The sequence below is a fragment of the Penicillium taxi genome, assembly GCF_028828555.1.
Source record: "Penicillium taxi strain IBT 34144 chromosome Unknown utg000004l_segment0_segment0, whole genome shotgun sequence".
Taxonomy (NCBI): domain Eukaryota; kingdom Fungi; phylum Ascomycota; class Eurotiomycetes; order Eurotiales; family Aspergillaceae; genus Penicillium; species Penicillium taxi.
The window spans coordinates 4,857,993-4,880,215 of NW_026643206.1; the positions used below are offsets into that span (position 1 = coordinate 4,857,993).

The 22,223-nt window shown below is 43.8% G+C and overlaps 8 protein-coding genes across 8 annotated transcripts; 6 read left to right on the forward strand and 2 right to left on the reverse strand.

The window, feature by feature from the left end:
- Positions 1 to 1,134: 1,134 nt before the first annotated feature.
- N7495_006683 (formate/nitrite transporter family protein) lies at positions 1,135 to 2,206 on the forward strand (the record flags this gene model as incomplete). The annotated part of the gene is made up of 4 exons (XM_057209334.1): positions 1,135 to 1,416; positions 1,472 to 1,592; positions 1,653 to 2,009; positions 2,070 to 2,206. The coding sequence occupies 4 exons, from the start codon at positions 1,135 to 1,137 to the stop codon at positions 2,204 to 2,206; spliced, it is 897 nt and encodes a 298-aa protein (XP_057063108.1).
- Positions 2,207 to 2,877: 671 nt separating this feature from the next.
- On the forward strand, positions 2,878 to 3,678 carry N7495_006684 (6-phosphogluconolactonase; the record flags this gene model as incomplete). Its single annotated transcript, XM_057209335.1, has 1 exon — positions 2,878 to 3,678. One exon carries the CDS (start codon positions 2,878 to 2,880, stop codon positions 3,676 to 3,678), a length of 801 nt encoding a protein of 266 aa, XP_057063109.1.
- Positions 3,679 to 4,162: 484 nt separating this feature from the next.
- On the reverse strand, positions 4,163 to 5,944 carry N7495_006685 (Arginine permease CAN1; the record flags this gene model as incomplete). Its single annotated transcript, XM_057209336.1, has 3 exons — positions 4,163 to 5,607; positions 5,673 to 5,690; positions 5,749 to 5,944. The coding sequence occupies 3 exons, from the start codon at positions 5,942 to 5,944 to the stop codon at positions 4,163 to 4,165; spliced, it is 1,659 nt and encodes a 552-aa protein (XP_057063110.1).
- A 1,339-nt stretch (positions 5,945 to 7,283) lies between these two features.
- Positions 7,284 to 7,797, forward strand: N7495_006686 (uncharacterized protein; the record flags this gene model as incomplete). Its single annotated transcript, XM_057209337.1, is given in 3 exon segments — positions 7,284 to 7,536; positions 7,550 to 7,622; positions 7,644 to 7,797. The coding sequence occupies 3 exon segments, from the start codon at positions 7,284 to 7,286 to the stop codon at positions 7,795 to 7,797; spliced, it is 480 nt and encodes a 159-aa protein (XP_057063111.1).
- A 20-nt stretch (positions 7,798 to 7,817) lies between these two features.
- N7495_006687 (fungal specific transcription factor domain-containing protein) lies at positions 7,818 to 9,760 on the forward strand (the record flags this gene model as incomplete). The annotated part of the gene is made up of 5 exons (XM_057209338.1): positions 7,818 to 8,113; positions 8,171 to 8,608; positions 8,659 to 8,924; positions 8,978 to 9,484; positions 9,543 to 9,760. 5 exons carry the CDS (start codon positions 7,818 to 7,820, stop codon positions 9,758 to 9,760), a joined length of 1,725 nt encoding a protein of 574 aa, XP_057063112.1.
- Positions 9,761 to 11,714: 1,954 nt separating this feature from the next.
- Positions 11,715 to 13,367, forward strand: N7495_006688 (Zn(II)2Cys6 transcription factor domain-containing protein; the record flags this gene model as incomplete). The annotated part of the gene is made up of 2 exons (XM_057209339.1): positions 11,715 to 12,209; positions 12,264 to 13,367. 2 exons carry the CDS (start codon positions 11,715 to 11,717, stop codon positions 13,365 to 13,367), a joined length of 1,599 nt encoding a protein of 532 aa, XP_057063113.1.
- Positions 13,368 to 14,883: 1,516 nt separating this feature from the next.
- Positions 14,884 to 17,333, forward strand: N7495_006689 (Zn(II)2Cys6 transcription factor; the record flags this gene model as incomplete). The annotated part of the gene is made up of 6 exons (XM_057209340.1): positions 14,884 to 15,194; positions 15,252 to 15,443; positions 15,502 to 15,640; positions 15,692 to 16,693; positions 16,766 to 16,875; positions 16,931 to 17,333. 6 exons carry the CDS (start codon positions 14,884 to 14,886, stop codon positions 17,331 to 17,333), a joined length of 2,157 nt encoding a protein of 718 aa, XP_057063114.1.
- Positions 17,334 to 17,507: 174 nt separating this feature from the next.
- N7495_006690 (TauD/TfdA family dioxygenase) lies at positions 17,508 to 18,831 on the reverse strand (the record flags this gene model as incomplete). The annotated part of the gene is made up of 2 exons (XM_057209341.1): positions 17,508 to 18,488; positions 18,541 to 18,831. 2 exons carry the CDS (start codon positions 18,829 to 18,831, stop codon positions 17,508 to 17,510), a joined length of 1,272 nt encoding a protein of 423 aa, XP_057063115.1.
- Positions 18,832 to 22,223: the final 3,392 nt, after the last annotated feature.

Consider the following 22,223-nt stretch of genomic DNA (forward strand, 5'->3'; position numbering starts at 1 on the left):
AAGTAGTATGATATTTTGCGGTGGGCCACTCGCATATATTCCACCTTAAGTAGGAAGAAGTAGTTGGAGATAATAGATAAGTAAATATTTATTTATTATGTTGGCTAATTAATTAAACTTGCTGTTAAAAAGTTAATCTTAATCACGTGGAATAAAGTGCCCTTTGTTGGTGGCTTAACTCTTTCTGTCTTTCACCGCTTTTGTTTTGTATGACTGCGATTATGTAGGATGTAATCAATAACTTCAATATAGGGGCCAATTTATGAGCATTTGTTTGAATCTTGGAAGTATCTGTCGTGGATCTCACGTCATGTTTCTCGATCCTAAAAGTTCAACTTCTCAACCATCTACGATTTCCACAGTGCAATTAGTTAATCTTCAAGGGAAAGTACAGATTCGAAAAGAGGCTGAGGCCTTGAGATTTCCGTCAGTGAGTTCCCGCAGAGACAAGCTGAAGTGGGTCACCTATCTTTGATCGCATTTTGTTTCACCCCGGCCTCTTTGCGACTGTTCCAGCATTGTGGACCTTGTCTTCGCCTCATGTTAGTTCAGTCAGATCTTCACAACTCGGAACCCACCAGTAATTTTTTTCAGAAAGATGGATCCGGATCTGGATCCGGATCACATTCATAAGTCTGAGTCTACAGAGTAGAAAATTTTTTAATAGATCCACTTAAAAAAGCTCGATCTACCAAAAAGAGGCGGTGAAATTAAAAGGGCGGTTTTAAAGTTTGGTTAGGATCCATCTTTTAGAGTTCTACAAAATGCACGAATTAAAAGCTTCAATTCACCCCACAATATGGCTTATTCGGGTTAAGCTCGTTGCATCGACAACTACTTGGACAAGTTGAACTTGACTTGAACTATTAGTAATATCCGGTTGGCTTTTTCATGAAGGAAAAATAGTAATATTACGCACATCTCAAAGGTAGGGTCACATGACAGTCACTCGGGAATCGGGACCAGACGAGAACAGGCAAAACTGCCTAAGTATGCCGATAATCGTTTTCATTCATCTTCTCCTGCGTTGCAAAAATCACCTTCTAAGGCTTAAAAAATCAAACGAGCCTCTTGATCTGCGAAGAGGTCTTTCTTCCCAACTCCATTGAGTAGAAGGATACTTGATCTATCAATATGCCGTCTTTTGACTCATTTACCCCTGTGGAAGTCATTGAGGCCGTCTCAAGGGCTGGGGTTATGAAGGGTAATATGCGAGCAGACAAAATCTTCTTGAGCGGTGTCTCTGCTGGATGTCTACTTTCCTTTGCCTGTGGCACCACTCTCAGTACTGATGCCTCGCCATGGTTCCAAGAAAATGCACCTGGGTTAATCCGCACAATCAGCGCTCTTGTATTCCCTTATGGACTTGTGATGATTATATTAACGGGAGCTGATCTCTGTACGGGTTCCTTCATGGTATGTTATGATCCTCGTATTTTCAAATTGTCTGAGTCATTCTGACCGCAACCAGTACACAACTGCTGCAGCGTTACAAAGGAAACTTCCATGGTGGAAGATGTTAATGCACTGGACCATAACATTCCTCGGCAATTTGGCAGGATCCCTTTTCGTAGTAGCTATCATCTTCGGCTGTCAGTTGCACTTCTTTGAAACCTTATTTTTTCAATCGAATACTAACTAATTTTCCATAGATGGCAACGTCTTTGCCACAGACCCATTCAAATCTGCTGTTATTACCTTTGCTACCAAAAAGCAAGTGACTCCCAATTTCCGCATGATATTTCTGCGGGCGATTGGCTGTAATTGGCTTGTTTGTCTGGCCTGCTTTTTCGGCATGCAAGGGCGGGATCTTGCATCCAAAGTCATCGGCATCTGGTGGCCTGTATTTGCCTTCGTTTCGCTTGGATTCGATCACGTTGTTGCCAACATGACCTTTATTCCCTTGGGTATCTGGCTTGAGGCACCTAATATCACTGTTGGTCTGTACATCTGGAAGGGGATAGTTCCCGCATTGTTGGGTAATATCATTGGTGGTGCACTATTCAGCGGTAAGTATAGCAACTTTCCATTCGGATTTTTGAGCCGATTTGACTAAAGATTATTATTAGGAACTTATTACTGGTACATGTACCTTTTGAGCTTCGACTCTTTGCCCATTGTCAGAAGAAGGAAGACTGACAGTGAAACGGAAAGAAATCCAACCGATCTTGAAGCATATGCCGAAAGTCAAGCTCACTATGACTAAAATATCAAGTTCTTAGGATGCAATATTGGAATAATGCGCCATCTGGCCTGAAGCCAACTTCTAAGGTTGGGTTAAAATCATGCATATCTCTCAATTGAGTTAAATTCAGGGTTCCAGGGCTAAGCAAGTATCAGATCCGGAGTCAATATGCGCAATCTTGGAAGATACCGTGGGAAATGACCTTGGGAAAGATTTAAAGGATCGATTAGTGATAGAGCCGTAGATATATATTTCAGCATCATGAGCATTGAATAAATGGCAATCATTGCAATTGATTGGCATGCTCTGGTTTAGAAATAATCTCTACACATTTCCAAGGTTACAGAAGAAAAGGGGGATTCAAAGAAGGCTTGAGAATGATGTAGGCACACTTGAGGGCATGTCACGTGATGCCGCAATCCGTCGATCAACTACGTCACTGCTATCATACCACGTGACACGTTTCCAATGTTGCGACCATCCGGATTGAAGCAATTCAAAAGACCGAACGAAGATAGCTGCTTGAATACGGAGTATAGACGACGTCACTCTTAAAATATTGTCCCTTTTCAGCCATAAATACCTTGTGCGGCCAAATTATCACCCTGGTCATCCCGCCCCAACCCCACGTACTTTGCAAGAGCGAACATTCACCGGATCTTCTCCGTTTCAACTCACCACATTCATCCACCATGGCCAGCACACAATCCAATCTTTACAGCTTCGAGAATGCTGATGCTCTGGCTCAGAAATTAAGGCCCTATGTTCTCCAGGCTCAGACCGCGGCTCTAACCCGCCACAATACCTTCCGCCTGGCTGTATCCGGCGGTTCCTTGCCCACCGTGCTGGCCCGCGCACTACTTGCTACCAGCAACGGTACTCCAGAAGACACTCCTGAATTTGATAAGTGGGATATCTTCTTCGCCGACGAGCGCGCTGTGCCTCTTGATCATCCCGATAGCAACTACTCCCTGTTGAAGCAGGAGCTTTTGAGCAAAATCCCGGCGGAGCTTGGAGTTCCGACCGTGCATCCTATTGATCAAAAGTACGCCAACCAAGATGCGGATCCCCAAGAACTTGCCGACTTGTACCAGGAGGATCTTATGCGCACCTTTGCCAGTAAGGATAGCGTCAAGCTGCCTATCTTCGACCTGATCCTGTTGGGCTGTGGTCCTGACGGCCACACTTGCAGTCTGTTCCCTGGCCACGATCTATTACGCGAGAAGGACGCTTGGGTCGCAGCCATCTCCGACTCGCCTAAGCCCCCGCCCAAGCGCATCACTCTCACTCTGCCTGTTGTCACTTCTGCTATCCAGATTGCGTTCATTGCCACCGGCAGCGGCAAGAAAGACATTATGAAAGCTATTTTTGATTCCGAAGAGGGACATAGTCTCCCATCAACTTTGATCAACCGAGGCGCTGGTGAAAAAGTGAGCTGGTTCACTGATTTCCCCGCTATTGAAGGTGTCTCCTACCGCCGTAGCACCCTATAAGTTTCATTCCCCTTTTCTATCAACAAATACAATCCCGACATTGTATGAAGCGTCAAGCCTGTGTCACGTTTGGATTTCTTGCGCTTAGCTTTTGCTCTACCTCGGAATCTAATTCGTGTTTGGTTCCATTTCGGTATATTCAAAATTCGATATGTCTGTTTTGACGAAGGGAAAATTGAATATTTGTACCTAACAAATTTTTCACGCAAGAGGCAGTGTCCTGATGATTATAGAACACAATACCAATAGAGATCTTCTTGAAGTGGTTCACGATCTCACGATAAGGGATCTTCCAATGATATATTCATATTGCTTCGTATCTATAGATTTTTTGTCCTACCACTTCCAGTTGATGTGGATGAGAGCGATGCTGAAGATTGGAATTTATGTTGACTTGCGAAGTTACCACCAGTGCACCTTTTTTATCAACTTATGGACTGATATACAAATAGACTTGACATTAAATATCCTCTCATGGCAAATTTTATTTTGCTACCCAGCCCCAAGCTTTTTTGTACCAAGTCATAGGAATCTCGATCTCTTTCTGGAAGAAGATTCGGCCAGTAGCCAGATCCGCCTCGGCAGGATTCACAAAAGATGACCGGGCCCAGACTTTATGTCCGACATAAAGAAGAACAAACACAATGATGCAAATGTAAGCGATGAAGAAGTTCGTCACGTCCAATGTTGGGATAAATGATGTAAAGCCTTGGGTGAGGGCGATCAAGACGTTGAAGAACAGACCGTACCAAGCCATGTAAGGCTGAAACATGGTTTTATAAGGTAGATCACCGCGAGAGATTCCCTGTGCAACACATGCTCGCATGAAAGCAATGTGCGAAGCATTCAGACAAGACCATGTGATAAATCCAGCCACACTAGAAAGATTCACTAGCCAGTTGAAGACTGCTCCCGCATCGTCGGAAACATTCATGAATCCGAGTAGTCCGAAGAAAGCAGTGAAGCCCACACTGACATATGGGACACCTTTTTCAGTGATAAGAGTGAAGAATTTAGGAGCGAATCCCTCGTGGGCCAGACCAGTCAAGATGCGGCTTCCACTATACACGTTCGAGTTTGCTGCGGACAACACGACGGTCAAAAGGACAGCATTGATCAAGCTTGGCAGTACCTTCACTCCAGCAAGATTGGCTGCAATAACCATAGGCGAGGCGGAAGCGTCAGTTTTGTCCGTAGTGAGCGAGCTATTATTATAAGGAACCACAAGACCAATAAAGAAGATGGTCAAGACAAAAAATAGTAGAATACGAAAAAATGTCTTGCGGATGGCGGAAGGCATAGTCTTTTGAGGATTCTCAGTCTCTCCAGCTGCGATACCAACAAGCTCTGTTCCTTGGTAGGAGAATCCAGCCTGGATCAGCACTGCCCAGAACCCAACGAATTTACCAACAGCACCCTCGACCACATGCTCAGCAAAGGCACCGGGATTATGCCAGTAGTGAAATCCGATATAGCCTTGTTCTCCAGCACCGGTATCAATACAGATAGCAAAGATCATGAAGCCAATCACGGTAGCAACCTTAATAGTGGAGAACCAAAATTCTACTTCACCATAGAATCCCACAGGAAGGAAGTTCAGAGCAGTGATGGAAGCCCAGAAGACTCCAATGAAGATTGCGATATTTAAATTTGGGTCCCAGTATTGAATAAGGGTTCCTGTTGCGGTCAACTCGACAGCGAAAGTAGAGGCCCAGTTAAACCAGTAAATCCAGCCCATTGCAAAGCCGAGACTAGGATCTATCAAGCGAGTCGCGTATGAAGTGAATGCACCAGGAATCGGTATATAAGTTGTAACTTCACCGAGAGACGTCATAACAGAGAGCACGATAGTGCCAACAAAAGAATATGCAATGAGCGCTCCTACAGGCCCAGAGTAGGCTATTGCAGTACCACTTGAGATGAAGAGGCCTACACAAGTTAGGGCTAGATATTGGGTTCAGTTGATCAAACCAGTTCCAAGGTTAAAAGCTTACCAGTTCCAATTGTTCCACCTAACATTACTCGTTAGAGCCATTATACAGCAATATCAAAAGGGATAGTGAAACGAACCAATTGCAATCATTTGAAGGTGACGACTTTTTAACCTGCGCTTCAACTCTCCCGGTCCTGACTCGGGTGTGTGATTCTCCTCCATATCGGCAACCTTCAGATCCTGAGAAACCATCTTGGTGTCATTGCCAAAATCGACAGCTGTAGAGGACCAGCTTGCCGGAGACGGTCCCGAGGCGGCATTTCTAAACGACATATTGGTCCAGCACTGCGCAGATTGTTATGTTCAACACGAGTAAGATACAAGACGACATCAATATAGCCATCGAAGGATATCTACGTATCTAAATTTAAATACCCTAAGCAAATTTCTTCAAAAAATTTTACATTCTGTGCCGGTTTCCGCTTTCGGTTGGTTAACCCACTAGGCCTGCGTCACAGCACAGTTTTAATAGGCGGAAATGGATTGTTCTTAGGTAAACTAAACCTGGAAAGGAAAGAAAACACAAATATATAATTTTGGTTTGTAACAGGTACAACTAGTAAATTTTCCCTGTGCCTAGGAAATCATTAGTGTGTCTGGTTTAGTTCAACGCAACCTTGGAAGGATCTAGTTTGATCAGATAAGATCCTTGATCACTTCTAAGCTCGACGTTTTTCTCAAGCACCAGCTCGCATAGCTCAGTTGGTAGAGCGCGTGACTAGTAATCACGAGGTCAGCGGTTCAAATCCGCTTGTGAGCATCAATTGTTTTTTATTTTAGCAATTATATTTTTCACCGACATCAATTCATCATATATGAATTCAAAATTCAATATTCCAATACCGGGGGGAGGGGATTTTTTCTTTTTTTCTGTCTCAGAATGATTGCATACCTATCTATGTCATTAGTCGACATTATGTCAATCAAGCTGTTTATGTACTTCATGAAATCACGTCAAGTCGGTTCAACATTGAGATGACATGGCTTCCTGGATTTGACATGGTATCAATGTAGTATCAATACAGTGTTAAATGCATGTATAACCCAAAACCCGTGCCTCAATAATGTCAGACACGGTGTCTCTAGGTAGGAACACTATCAAATAGTCTTGAGATAGTTACACGACGGTATCGCTAATGTTACTTTGGTACAGTGAGATGCCCGTGAAATCATGATATGTACGCATGAAAGAAATCTCGACTCAATCCAAAATAAGGTACTTAGGTACCATTTCTTTCTGGACACCGTGTTTATTTAGTCTTGATACGTCGTATCCCTGCCATCACTACCTATAACAGCCCGACCCTGTCAGCTACTGGTTGACATAGTCCTTAGTTCTGATCCATGTAAACTAAGACAAAGATGGCCTTGACTTTTGAAAATGGCTTCCAAGGCCTGATTTGCAAATGAATTCATGCCTAGATGATTTCCTTCATATATCATCACGTGATAATGCTTACTCAGTAACAACTGCCGAGTTTCGTTCCAACCTCGAATCATCGTCCACACAAGGACTCCACCAGAAATCCCTGGCTTACATTTAACCTCCCCGCGCTTTGCTGATTTCTCCGATTTCCGGCAGATGCGCATCACGAGCACAAGCTCTTGTTCGATGGGGTTTTATATCGGACGAACGCAGGCCGAACCGAATGGACTTTACTTACCGAAATTTGTTGGCACCAGATGGGCCACAATTCATCCCCCCACTGACTTTCGGGCTCCCAAGCTAACCGGGCCACCCCCGGGGGTTGATTTTATGAAAAGAAGCCCGGATTCCGGAGGAATGGACAAAACTCCTCCTGTAACAGGAAAGCGCCGAGGCGGAAGCCGAAAAGCATGTAATGAATGTAAACAACAGAAGGTGAGTTAGATGTATAGCATGTCACTTATGCCACCTTGACTCAGGATACGCTAAACTGGGCACTCCTCCCACCATCACAGCAATCAAATTGTGCTAAAAAAAATTATACAGCTCCGATGTGACATTGTACAAAATCCCGCTGCGGAGTGTTCGCGCTGCCGTAGACTTGGGATCGACTGCAAAGTTGAACAGTCATTTAAGCGGATCTCCAAGAGAAGGTGAAAAATTCTCATATCGCTCCTTGGCTCTTCACCTCACTCATTGATACACAGGCGAAATGCGGAAATGGAGAAGGAGATCGCAGATCTTCGGCTTCGCTTAGCTAGCAATGCAGATGAGCAACTAGCTGAGCCTCATGCCAGTGACGATCTTTCCCCATGCTCAGATGTGTTCGCACACCAGGATCCCTCTGGTTTAAATCGATCTCGGCCAGTATCTGTGCCAGTGGAACCACACTCTTCTATCACTACTCCATTGACCGTGCAAAGGTCTGGATCTATTCTGTCACAGGAAGAAAACACCCCATGGAGGCTGGAGGACATCACCCTCTCCCGAGCCCGAGTAGCCCGCTTATTCGAACAGTAAGAAACCGGACGTTTCGGTCGTTTGCTTGAACCTAAGGCTAACGTTTATTGAAGATACTTCACTTACTACCATCCATTTCTTCCTCTTCTCAACCCCCCAAAGCCACCTGAGGCCTATTTGAACCGATGTCCCTTGCTTGCGTGGACTCTCATCTGTGTGGCTAGTCGAAGGTCTCCATGTGAACCTGGCTTGTTGAGTGCGCTGTCAGGTCCATTCAATCGTCTGCTGTGGTCCACTATCACTAGTGTGCCGCAGAACTACCGTGTGGTCAAGGCACTATGTGTTTTGTGTACATGGCCTCTGCCAACGACAAGTCAAAGGACAGACACGACTTTTATGCTCAGTGGCTTAATGATGCAGATAGCTATGCAGTTAGGGCTGCACCGCCCAGTCCAAGCAGAGGAGTTCACCACATTCCAGATGGAGGTTCAAGGTGAAGCATTAAAAGACCGTCTTCATACGTGGGTCATCTGCAACATAGTTGCTCAGAAGTAAGTACTGCATGACAATACTTGCCAACCCGAAAATAACGATCTATAAGTGTTGCGACTGGCTATGGGCAGCCTCCAAGTACAATATACGATTGGGCTCTGGAACCAGCATCGTTGAAAGATGCTGACTATCACCTACCGGATGACTTGGCCATTCGGCTACGCATCGAGAAATTTTGCGATCGTGTCACCAAATCCCTGTATAGTAGCAAACCCGAGCAGGCAGAATTTATCAGCGTCGAGAAGCTGGTCCTTGTGCAAATTCTTGAAAGTGAATTGAGAGAGATGGAAGTCGAATTTGGTCAAGAAATATCAGGTATATCACTTTGGCCCATCTTTTTTGAACTGTTGTCTAACATTGTGTTACAGCGATCAACAGGATTCATTTACGCGCAGCAGAACTACACTTCCGGTATTTCCTGTTCCTCGGATCTACCACACGGATTGACGACCTCACTAAGCTGTACATCGCAACAACGTCGTTCCTGGGTCGAGTTCTTGATCTCGAAACAGCGCCAGGCGAGTTGATCAGCCACTCCACCAATTATATTCTTCAAATGATCGTTTCGGCGGCCTTTGCTCTGATGAAACTGTTAAAGAGTAGCTTCAGCCGGCATATTGATTTCAATCACGGCAAGCTGCTGTTCAATGGAGCCATCTCGGCTATTCGCAGAATCAGCGTCATGGATCACGATCGACCCATTCGCCTAGCTGATATCCTTGCGCAAATGTGGAATGCCACTGGCCCAGAACTCGCCGATGACGATACCCTTCAGCTCAAGGTTCGTTGTAGGATGAGCATGAGTCATGTTTACGACACCGTTTGGCGCTGGAGACAACGTTTCAGGCCTATCAAAACGATAGAGGAAATGCAAGGTATTTACTCACCTTGGATCCAAAGTTTTCTATCTTTGAAACTCACATAATTATACAGCAGCAGCAGCAGCAGCGAACCAGGATATTACAACAACAACTGGCCCCTTGACACAGCAGCAAACTAGTTCTCTCGAAGACTCCTCTCTGATGTTAGCTGCCCAATTTGACGAAAGCGGCGGCTTTTTTGGCGAAGCTGGCTTCTCAGAAGTGTTCGACTCTCTTAACTGGGTTTTTGATGGCATTCCGGAATCTTTCGTCGCTCCTCCGATTCTGTGATCTTAAATCTCTACTACCTGATTTTCAGCAACGATATACCATTAAACAAAAAGTGATTTTGTGAAAATATGTTAAGGCAGTGTACATAGTTGCTTGATAGTCACTGAACATAGAATGTCTGTATCAAATCCGTACCCTTGAGCAACGTATTCCTCATTTATTGTCGATTTAATGATGCTCATATGTTATCACTTCTACTCAGTTATTCTACTATTGCTCTTGAATGTTATACTTGCTCAACGATTGGCCGGGCCGTACCTTCCAAGGTTGGAACCATCAGTGTTGCTGGATTGGAATTATAGCTGCATCTGCATTGGGCCCTGCACATCATTTCGAAACTTCATTCCAAGGTTCTTGAGGCGTTGCTAAAACATAAGCCAATCCAGTCCAATCTAAGCATCTCATGTTTTAGAAAGATGACTAGGGTCTGCGCTAAAACAAGCGAACGTACCCAAGCTTGCAAGGGTGATTTGATTACACAGGTGAATAATAGCTCTTCCCGTACGAAATTTATAGGTTCAAATACGAAGTCTAGTCCCTATGTATGTATGGTTGTAGTATGACCAAAGCTACTTAAGTTAGTTTTTTAGTAGGATTTTTCAACGGAAAAGGATAGAGGCTATGTCTAAATTATGTTCATGAGTATTGGAAAGCTATGATAGGAGCTTGCCTAGGCACGTTTATGAAAATATGTATATGTAAAGAACCTTGAACCTGGGAGTAAATAGCCGTTCAAGTACCTAGATAGCCTGCGGTAGTACAGTCAGTGCAGCCGTTGTCCCACGGGAAGACGGGGAATGGCGAGATGATATTTTGGACCAAGCCCTTTCTAGTAACTCCATAGATCAAAAAACAGTATTCCGGAGCCTGAACCTTGAAATAATCTAGGCCCTGCAGTATTTTTGACCTTGTACGTACATGCATATTTAAGTCTGAGCTTAGTCTGCAGGAGCCGTGCAACCTGAGTACTATAACAGCCTAGTGCCAAGCTATTGGCGTGTTGAGGTTCATGTGAGAACAAGGTGGTGCAACCGGCTACTAATTAAGACGGGGATTCTCCGGATATCCAGGTTAATCCTTGCCTAGTTGAAGTTATGATATTCCGGTCGGCTGGGGCGTGTACTACCTAGATGCCAAGCGCTAATTCCCAAACCAAGTACCTGGGCCCTGCACAATGTGTTGTCAACTTGTCCTTGTCAGACCGCATCCATGGCTGCTCACATGGGATCCTAGATTTACATCAACGCGTGGCGTTATCCTCCATCTGTCTCAACATCCTAATTTGGAAAACAAAGTGAGCAGTGTGTTGGTTGGGCATCAGTTTTGTTCTCACTAGATTCAGGACAATCTTATTTGCATAGAAAGATAATAGCCAGTAATCTGTCATATCTTCCTTTACCAGGTGAGCTAGTTCTAAGTTAAGATTTTTAGCTCAAGCGGCTCGGCTCGGCTTAAGACTCAACCTTGGAACTGTGCTCAGAAAACTGCCAACTTAAACTTCATTGAAACGAAATTTACACCCACTATTCTAAATTATTTAAAGAGCCAGTATCTATTTCACTTAGAATCAACGCTAGCTTTACAGTAGCATCTAGTAGAAATAACGAGCACTCGAGCAAGATAAGTATCATACTTGGGTATGACAAATTGGATCCATGTGGTTTTCAAATCACGCATACCTCAATGGCTTCTTGCAGATAGTCCATGTTTCGCACATGTTTTATGATCCAATACATAGGTACCTTGGACATGTGTTTCGAACGCAGCGGCCCATTTTTAAGCTGAGTGCTTGGTCTAGTCTACAAGCTTCTTGCATTCAAACCAGTCAAGGCGACATCTCAGGCAAATATCAGGTGATATGAAAGTGCAAGAATGAGAACAACATCTCCATCTATCCAATGAACCAGTGTGCCTTTGAAAAATCCAGACACAATCTGTGAACTCAATTCCCATAATGCACTCAGCCATGAACTATAGACAGTCTCGACGATCTGCGTGTGATCGATGTCGCGGATTCAAGCTCCGCTGTGAACGCGATCAAGGAAATGGCAGATCATGCGAGAGGTGCCTCAAAGCTCAGGTGGTATGTACTACCAATATCGGTCAGCCTGCTACAAATTATCTACCGTCAAAGAGCAATTCTTGGACATTGTCAAGAGATTTTGATGGCCGGTATATAAGCAGCGAGCAACATGCTATGCCCATTCTTCACAAGCCCTCTATCTCAAAAGTGAAGAAGCCAAGCATATCCTCCAGCACTAGCCGAAGGCACGATCATCTTGGCCTCCATTATTGGGGTGATTCGGAGAAAATCCCTTATCCTACCGGGGAACGGAGTCGCTTCATAGAAGATCAAAGCTTTCAGTGTGCTTCTCATCCTGTTGGAACTTTCCCGTTTGAGCCTTGGGGAGATCAAATGTCGCCATGGACGGCAACCCCGTTCCAGGTGGTAGGTTATTCCGTACTATTCTTCTAATATATTTATCTGATCAAATGAATATAGCCTTTGATAGATGATTTCATGTTTGAACCCGATCATCGTCTCAGGAGCCAGCTCTCATTCTCGGATACGCCTATGATAGACTATTCCCGAAGCATTCAAAATAGTACCAGCATCGAAACAGCTTCTCTATCCACAGAGAGACTAAATAGCATTGTTCCAGATTCCATACTTCTTTCCGATTCCGGCTGGGAATCTTCCTGGGAGAACAGTCTTCAACCAACGAGAGACGAAGAGCTGCCAAAACCTGCAGTGGACTCGCATTTTATGAACTCGTGCAGTCTGCGGAAGAGCCTTTTGAGGTTAGGAATGGAGCTGATTGATGATCTGGAGTTCCTGGAGACCGAAAAATTCATCTTTGGGTCGTCATCTCTGTTGAGAGAAGACATCAATCCCATGGTTAGAAAGCTTGATCTCCCAATCTTTCGAATGCTCAACCACTCTACACAGTTTATTGAGATTCTTCAGCGTGAATTAGTCACTTTGAGAGACAGATTCAGCTTCCCGTCTGTTGATATCAGCCAAAGCCCTTTTGATGAAATGAAATGTGCACCGGTAGATACATTGGAGAACTACATGGAGGATGCTGCAAATACAGCTTCTTCATACGATTCAGGCTACCTTACCGTGATGGCATCACCCGTGAATCAAGGCCAGATCCATAATCAGGCAAGCCTTGACATTTCCACAGCTTTGAGTATTTTGTCTACTTACTCTCATCTTAATCGAGTATATCGTGCCGTTTTCACTCAGCTTTATCAACTACTCCTCGTTATTCCTCCGCATTATGCTGCCCCATTCCTTTTGCTACCAAATTTCAAATTTGGGCAATTTCATATGGAGGGGAGTCTCACGGTTCAAATTCAAGTCTTGATTGAACTAAGCTCGGACATGCTGGCAAAGATTGAAAGGGCTCTTGGAATGTCTTCTGGCCCCTGTTGTGAGGTTGACGGAGAGTCTAGTCCAGCTGTGTTTATCATGGAGAATAGTCCTGTGGCATCTATTCGGGATCTTGTTATGACGCAGGAGCATGTCACGTGTGGGATTTCGCTGAAGGAGACTATGAGCTGTTTAGGACAGCTTGTCAAAGAGCCCACTGGTCTATGACCAATTCCCTCAATACCCCTGGCAAAGACTAAGAACATACAATAAAGAGAAATCATCTCATAATAACGACCCTATTAGAGTGTTTTAGCTATATAATGCCCGAAGTTGGGTCTGTGAGCATAAGTCGTATAGCTTCCCTCGGGAAATTCTTGAGTCTGAAGTGCGTAGAACCGCATAATCCGAAACCGATATGAGCCTGAGAACTCAAATGCCAATAGAGTGTGATAAGTAGAATATTCAACAGGCTCAGTAGCTATTTTGTTGGAAAAAAAAAAAAAAGCCATCTGTTATTTTCCCCTTTTCCTTTTTTTAATGATGGCTGCACCCAATCGAAACACTCTTAAAACTTAGTAGAAAAATGGGGCTTAGTATGTCTACTTCCTTCCCAGTAACTCTAGTGCGTCTAGCTCATCTTGTATAATAGAGCGTTTTCTGACTATCCCGTTAGTATATTTGAGTTGGAAAGAGGTTTTTCACGGCTTTGAAGTCAGGGAACTGACAGAAAGTAGCAATGAGTGCCTTTGATGGTTAGAATGGCCTCGTGATTGGCAAAACTTATGCTGGATGCCACGCAGACTATCATTTTACAAAATAAACGAATCGATAAGGAACAAGTACTAAAACTTCAACCCCAGATCAGTCACTACTCTCGACGTCAATCAAACTGGTATACCTAGAGATTTCCATACCCAATCACCAGAGAAAACGCATATACATTCGCTCCCTGGATTTGGAGACATTGAGATGGGATTGAATTATATTAATGTGATAGATGTTCATGAATAAAAGCATCGTCAAAGGTTTGAAGAAAAGGCACCGCACACGAAAATTGATCACTTACAAGGATGAAAATTATCTAATTTCAAAGTATGGTCCATGAAGTGCCCAGGTGTGTTAAAATCGTGCTGTCATAAATAATACTCACTTGTATGGACCAAATTGGGTTCACCAGATTAAACTACTCTGGATTAAGACATGAAGAACCTAAAAATAAATATCAGGTTAGAAGAACCCGGCAGAAAGTATTTCACCGCCTTATAATGGTGTCATTCCCCATATCAATTTCATCAGCTTCATAGCCGACTAACCGCTATTTTGCCGATGATGCGAACATTGAATGTATTCCTAGCAAAAAGGGTACGACTTCGCAGAAAGTCGCAGATATTAATCGAGAACAAGCATGAGTGAAACTCCTAAATCATCACGGTCGCGATTTGGTGAGTTAAACCTGTGTAAAAATGCAGTTCTGCTGGTTGACTTGTAAATAGGTTGTCGCACTTGCCGAGCTCGTAAAGTGAGATCCATCGTTAAAACTACAATTAGATATATTCCAGGGTTCCAATTAACTCTCTCTTTATAATAGGTCAAATGTGATGAACATCCTGGTGAATGTGGTAATTGTGTACGGTTACGCTTAGTATGCTCAGGCTACTCCACATCTCCAAAGTCTCAAGTCCAAGATATTGCAAGGGATAGGGTGGAGAGTTCAAAGCGAAAACGAACATACCGATCTTGTATGTCATGTCGCACATCCAAGACCAAGTGTTCAGGCGAGCGACCTTCATGCAAAAGATGTCAAGACAAAGCCGAAAGCTGCTTCTATTCTGAATCTTCCCAGCCTAGCTGGATACGGCGGGTTGAACCCATTTCCAAAGCCGCGTCTCTTCAAATTCCATATTCGGTGCCTGAAAACTCACCAAGCGACCAGCTTGAACCTTCTTCAGTACAGACAAGTGAACAAAATGCCACACCGCAATCAGCCTACATATCATATGAGCAGTCTCCTTCGATAGAGGTAACTGGACGAGCCAATTCACCATTAAATTGGTAGGTCTGTCACTGGCTACATTTATTTTGTTCTCATTTCTGATGTAGAGTTTTTAGGCTTACAGCTCCTCAGCTACCTGGCCCATGGAAAGTAGGGCTTTTGGTGGAAGACTACTTCAACAATATTCACCCCTTGCGATGCTTTGCATTTATCCACAGGCCTTCATTTTTGCAAACATTCGATAAAGATTTATCACAAAACTACCAGGAACATGCTTTATTGCATATAATATGTGCATTGGGTGCCCAGTTAGTTTCAAGGTTTACTGGCATATTTCTCGATCTTGAATTGACAAGTTGAATTTAGGTTCCATGCGCTTTCATACAGCGAGAGTGTGGCTCCCCTTCTGCCAAGATTCATACTTCACGCTGGGAGTCAGTGGTCAAAAACAGCTCAGCGGTTAATCCTCGAGAGCCTTGACACGGTCACAGTCGAGAACCTAATGGTCAGCTTCAAATCATCTTCAAGTCAAACCCTGAAGCTAAATTTCACATAGGCATCTGTTTTACTCCACGATTATGCCATTAGGATGGGCAACTTCGCTAACGCATTTATGCTTAGTGGTCTCATTACTCGCATGACTCAGGCCTTACAGATCAATCTAGAGTATAACACAGATATTCTTTGCCAGAACACAGAAGTAGGGCCTTCTGTTACAGAACGGGAATCCCGCCGACGACTTATGTGGTGCTGCTATGTGACAGATGCTCTGGTGGGTAGTGGTGTTGATCAATTAACCCTAGTTGATGAAAGGGACATGAAGATTCAACTTCCGTGCAACGAACGAAACTTCATCCAGAAAATCGCATATCCTACAGAGATATTGGACCCTGGAAACTGTCTGAAATTCATTCCAAATGAGCAACTGAATTTAATGATGCCGAATATGGGAATTATGGCAATTTTCATACGCCATATTGCTATTCGCAAGAAGGTTCTTAGGTATATCAAGCATCTCGATGAAGCTATGGTACCTTGGGAACCTGAGTCTGAATTTGCAATTCTAGCTGCAGAATGCCACGCATGGTATGATTCTTTGCCAGCACGTCTGCAGTTCACATCAGATTCAATATATGTTCGAAAAGACTCATCCCAGCTTGGCGCTCTGTGTGCTCTACACTGCGCTCATTATCAGACAATATGCGATTTGTACCGGTTGGGTGCACCGGCACTTTATAAGCTTCGATCTGCCTTCGAATTTCCACCAGAGCAGCAAGTATTTCTTCGCCATTTACAAAAGATATTGTTCGATGCAGCAAGAACCATTGCGAACATAGTTGGAGAGACGGCCCGCCATGGGACCCGAATGTTAGCAGATTCATGGCTTCCCACCATTACATACGACAGCTCTCGGATCATTGTGTACCACTTGACCCAGATTCTTGATCCTAGCTTAGAGGAATCCAAGATCCTCATGATGCAGAGTGTGCCGCATTTGAGGAGTAACATCAAATGTTTGAAATCCATGGGCTGTCTTTACGTTATTGCCAACTCATTGGTACGTGGCAGATGCACCAACCCCTGGTTGTTTTTTATATTTTTATCATAATTGACTTGAATTTTCTATCAGGCATCTGCAGCTGAAACAATGTTCGAAAGATCTGGTATTGGTTCTGAGGTGATAGCTAGGAACAGCATACCCGACGACCCGTACGAGCCGATAGAGGAGGACGAAACAAAGTAGGGAATCCTCAACAACCAATTTTTTATGACATTGGACTTATGAAATTTCTAGCGAGAGTCTTCCTGGGACACCAGTTCAAAGTGCACCTGATTATGTTCTTAACCCCTTGAGTATTTTTCGTCTAGCACGAAAGTCTGTACCGGAAAGACACGCCCCGGAGAAGGCAACGACGAGCTCATCTGGACCTAACAGCTCGAGACCGGATTCAAGTTCTAACTTTGATAGTTCCACAGATGGGTCTCTTACTCAAAATGTTGATATAGAACTAGGCCAGGCAAGTCTCGAAGAGATTCAAAATTTGTTCATGTCAGACCTTGGCTGGGCATGGCAACCTGCAGATACAGCAGTCGGATCTGGAATTGAGGGGGCCGGCCTTTTGCCATGGGCCGGCGGATATCCTGTTACACAAGCAGAGCCATGGTTGCCGGTTTTCCCATTCCCTCAGCAGAATTGATTTTTGATGATCTGGAATTTTAGACTGTGAAATGCCCAGGTAGACCTGGAAAAGAAGATCCACACTTTAGGGAAACATGTATTCTCGGACAATATATACATTGAGATTTTGATGCTAAATTAATAATATGTACAGCTTAGGTATTTGGAGAAGAGGCAAGGTAATCAAAAGATCTTATTCGGCATCCAAGGGGCAGGTTGGGGGGTTGTTGTTAACCTGGATTCCACCGCGCTTCTTCTCAAGAGTATCATGATAAGGGAGCTTCCAGCCACCCTCGGATTCAGGAGCAGACAGCCAGAGACGCATCAGGTGGCGTCTGCGGATAGGCTTGCCATTCTCATCAACAGCATCATGGGGGTGGTCTGTGTAGGCAGTACGCGCATGGAAGACATGAGAGTTGCTGACAAACTGGATGTCACCAGGTGCCAAAACCATGTGAAGAGCAAGCTCGGCACAGGTCTCCTCCCAAATCTTAATGGCATACTTCTGCTTTTCAGATAAGGGCGGAATACGCGCATCCGGGCCAGAGTTGTATCGGGAAAGACTGGTGACGTTATTGGGGTCAAGTCGGGCGTAAACTCGGGGATTCTCGCTCCGTTCATTTTCTAGGTAGAGGATGCTGCCGCGGAGCCATTCCTCTTCGCCTTCTGAGACCTCGCCCTTGCGGTCAAAGTACCAAATAGGGCTGACAAGAGTCTCAACCACATCAGGGTGGCGTTCCTGGAGCAGATTGTACACAGAGTGTGTTGAAACAATGTCTGATTCACCACCGGAGAGAGACTTGGCGATGCAGAGAAGGCCAACGATATCAGATCCATCCGTGTGGAAGTATTGACTGGAATCAAAGTTAGTGATGCATGTTATAAGGCTGTTACTATATTTGACATACCGAGCATTTGTACGATAGATTCGCACTCTTTCAGTCTTGGTTGGGTCCTCCCCAAGGTCCTTGACGTGGCCAAGAACGTGACCACGGCTGTTCTGACTTGTGAAGTAACCAATGTAGGTGCCGAGACCCATGTATGCTGTAGCACACTTTTGGAGGTCCCACTCGTTAACTGGAATACCCTTGAAAAGGAAAAATCCCTTTCCATCAATCAAGTCTTTCCGCAGCACTCCAAGACGCTTGGAAAGGTTTGGAAGAGGGAACCGAGCCTTCCGAGTGTCGTTAGAAAGTTTACTTGAGCTTAATATTGCGAGAACTCACCTGAGAAATTCCGGTCAATGGGATGCCCTGTTTGATGAATTCATCGCTTGCATCGCTGAGCTCTTTAATTTCCTCGTCGGTGAATTTGTGGTTCCAGAGCTCAGGGTTATTGCGATACTCCTCTGCTTTCCACAGAGTAGGGCCGTACTGAACCTTTGGAAAATCAGTGTAAGGGCGAACTCGTGAATAGATAGGAGGATGTTGTCCCGAAGTCTTGAAGCCATCAGGGAAAATGGAGATATCAGCTCCAGACAGAGCAGTTTCGGTCTCATTCTCTGTAAGAGTTGCCATTTTGAGGAGTTTATTCAATGTTGAGGTCAAATAGACTTAAAGTAATATTTATTTAATTTTAAGGTTTGCTTGAGGACTCCTCCTTATATACCTACACTCAATTGTGAAAATGTAATTCTATAGTAGACTCCACATCGGTCAGTCGGCTCGGTCCCTGAAACTATCAATACTCTACCATTTCTTAGTGATTGTACGGCGGTATCGGCTCGTCGGCAAACTTGCAGCAACGACATTCCTGGCCAAATCACGCCATATTGCGTCATCAGCTATACAATCAATACATCAACTGTTTCTGCATATCTACGATGAATAGCAATATAAATAATAAGCCATACCTATTGAAATGTTCAGATTTATACAGTACTAGATTGAAATGATAATGATTCAATTTGGCCTTCTTGAGTTGATGGTGTATGGAACCTTGTATATCCATAGATCGGATCTGTTCGGCACGAAAATTTATAAGTATGGATCTTGATAAGTTTGATCCATAAACGAAATGTGAGCCCACCGGTTCCACTGCTTATCCGGTGAGCCTGATGGTAGTAGAAGGTGGTATCACCGGGGAAATATATAGATCATGACATAGATTAAACGAAAACATTGGAAGATGAGAACTAGTATATTATTCACGTGACCAGTTGAACTTATCAACTTTTAGAAGAGAGGTGGAACCAAATCCCGTAGGAATCAACGAATGAAATGCGTATTAGTTACTAGATTAATTAACAGAATTGCTGATAGGTATTAATTGGCGAACATAACTGTTGGAACGAATATCAGCTGACATACCAAGATCATGTGATCTTGGCATGGCAGCTACTATATCTTCCTTCATCTGAGCATTTTAGAATGACACTTCACTTTTACCCAATATGCATACACCTATTATATACGTACAGAAACGATATCAATAGCTGTCTGCTTCGGTAATAACCTAGTCAACCGACACTGATCAGTAGACGTACAGATCAGGAAATACGCATCTACGAAGCTCGAGCGCGTTGAACAGTCTTCAAAAGCTGTTTTTCCAGATTCGCTAAGTTCTTGCCATATCTCAGTCGAAGGAGAAGATCGTGACAATTGGAGGCTTGAACGATCGCCGACAATTGCACCATCTTGCTAAGAACCCACTTCATAGAAGCCCGAAGGTCTATGAAGAACGTCCAAAAACACAGAAAAACACCATATTTCCCACATTTTCCCTCATTTTTCTTCCATTTCCATCAGTTCTCAAAAATACCCTCATTTCTGCAACCTTTTTACTCCTGCATATCCTGAAACAAAGGCTACTCCCAAAACAACCACCAAAAACCCAATAAGTGATCTATCTCATAGATCACCGTATCATCCCTATATTAAGGAACACACTGCTATAACCACCCCACTCATTCGCTATATCACTTTCCATACTACCCGGCCGGCTTACCTGCCGTCCATTACACCATTGCTATTTTCCCCACTGTTTACTATCATTATACCATCATCACCTTCATTAAGCTGCCATAAAAACGGATCAACCATATCTATCCCATTTTCCGCCGCCGATTCAATTCAACCAGTCGATGACGATGATGGTGACTGGGAAATTGATTTGTCAACGGCTATAAAATAAGAGATGAATGACTACGTTGAGAAAAACATGATTTTCAACAACCAGATACTGGATTACAACCTCTGGATCCTATACTACGAGTTATTCGAAAAATGGGAACCTGAGCACTTTAAACAAGTGACCCCATCAAGACGATCAGCATTACGGGCGAACCTACTTCAACACGGAGTATTCGTCCCCCGCCCTGATCGCAAAATGCCAATATACGCCCTTCTATCTATGGTAGCTCAGCAAGAAGAGTTTCACCTATGGACAGACAGCGATATAGAAGATTTCTTTGAAGAATTCTCTCTTCCAATGGTCACTGCGAAACTCAGAAAACGCCTTAACCCGACCTACGACGGATTGAAACAACCTTCTTAAGGAAAACCCCCCTCCCAAAGGGACCAGCCAATTGATCCAAAGATCAACTCCTCCGCCCCCAGAAGCAACCAATCCGATCCAGGAAATAACGAATTCTTGCCATAGAGCACCCTAGGCATTCCTAATCAGTTTTCTCTAGAGACTAGTCCATTTATCTTTGAAACCAAGAAGTTGAAGACTGATTTCACTAAGGAGATCAACTCTATATCAAAGATTTATACTAAGAAACAGAGATATAGTGGGACAGACAACAGCAGCTTTGATTGGAAGCTCAAAATCTTTTACACCATTTACAAAAGAGTTAGGATAACACTAGACGGATACAACACAGCACTGCCAACGATGCTCACTAGAATTGCTGAAGATCATTACTATAGTAGTGATTTACCTTCGCGAACATTCCAAGAAGCGTGTAACCACCTACACTAATTCTTTAAAGGTCCCGAATTCTACCGCCAAAACTTGATCAAATGGAACGACATCATACTACAAAGAGTGATAAACAACAACTCTAACAGCCTAAACTCAATCTATCAGAATTTCCAATCCATGCTTAGTGACCTCCTTAGAAAGCGACATGGTCTTCACCCAGAACTCAGGAGCAACATGAACCTCATCAATAAGCTTATCATAGCCTATAGAGGAGTCCTAGCGTGTAGTAACGTACTTTCTGATCTACCAGAAGACCTCGCGGTATTGATTAATAAACTATAGTCATCAATCACCACCTGGGAGAAAGAAAACCCCGAGAGGCAAGCAGCATTCGCCTTAGAAGAAATATTCTATACTGATAGACGATACCATAGAGACGGCAATCAAGGAAGAGGACTCACCAGGAATCAGACTAAAAGAAACCCATAGGGAAAATGCTATGTCTGCCAAAAACCATCATGTCGATCTTGGAGACATACTGAAGAAGAACAAAAGCAATCAAAACAAAATTTCCTTCAAGGATTCAACCAGAATAAGGAGAAAAACGGCGATTTCAACAGGAGATATAGGCAATACATGCTCTATTGCGAAGGAAATGACGAAACCGAACAAGTTGAAGCTTTCGAAGCTCTCTTGGCTGACGCTCAAACAATTAGCCTCCAGACCAACGAAACAGACCCTAATGAAGACGAATATGATCCAATCGATAGCTTCTTCACTTTATTTAGCCAAATTAATGCTGAATAGGGTATAGAAATAAGCTTAGAGCTCTCTAATAAAGCATTCTTGCACTGGTTATCAGAGAAACCATCGCCTATATAAGGAGACACTCCGCTATAAGACATTGACCTATTCAGCTACACCACCACGCCCACTAGCCGATATAATTCCTAAATATTTATGGGAATCATGATCGATACCGGCGCCTCAAGAAAATCTACAGCCGGAGTTGGTTAGTTCTAAGCGCTTCAGAGGATTGAGA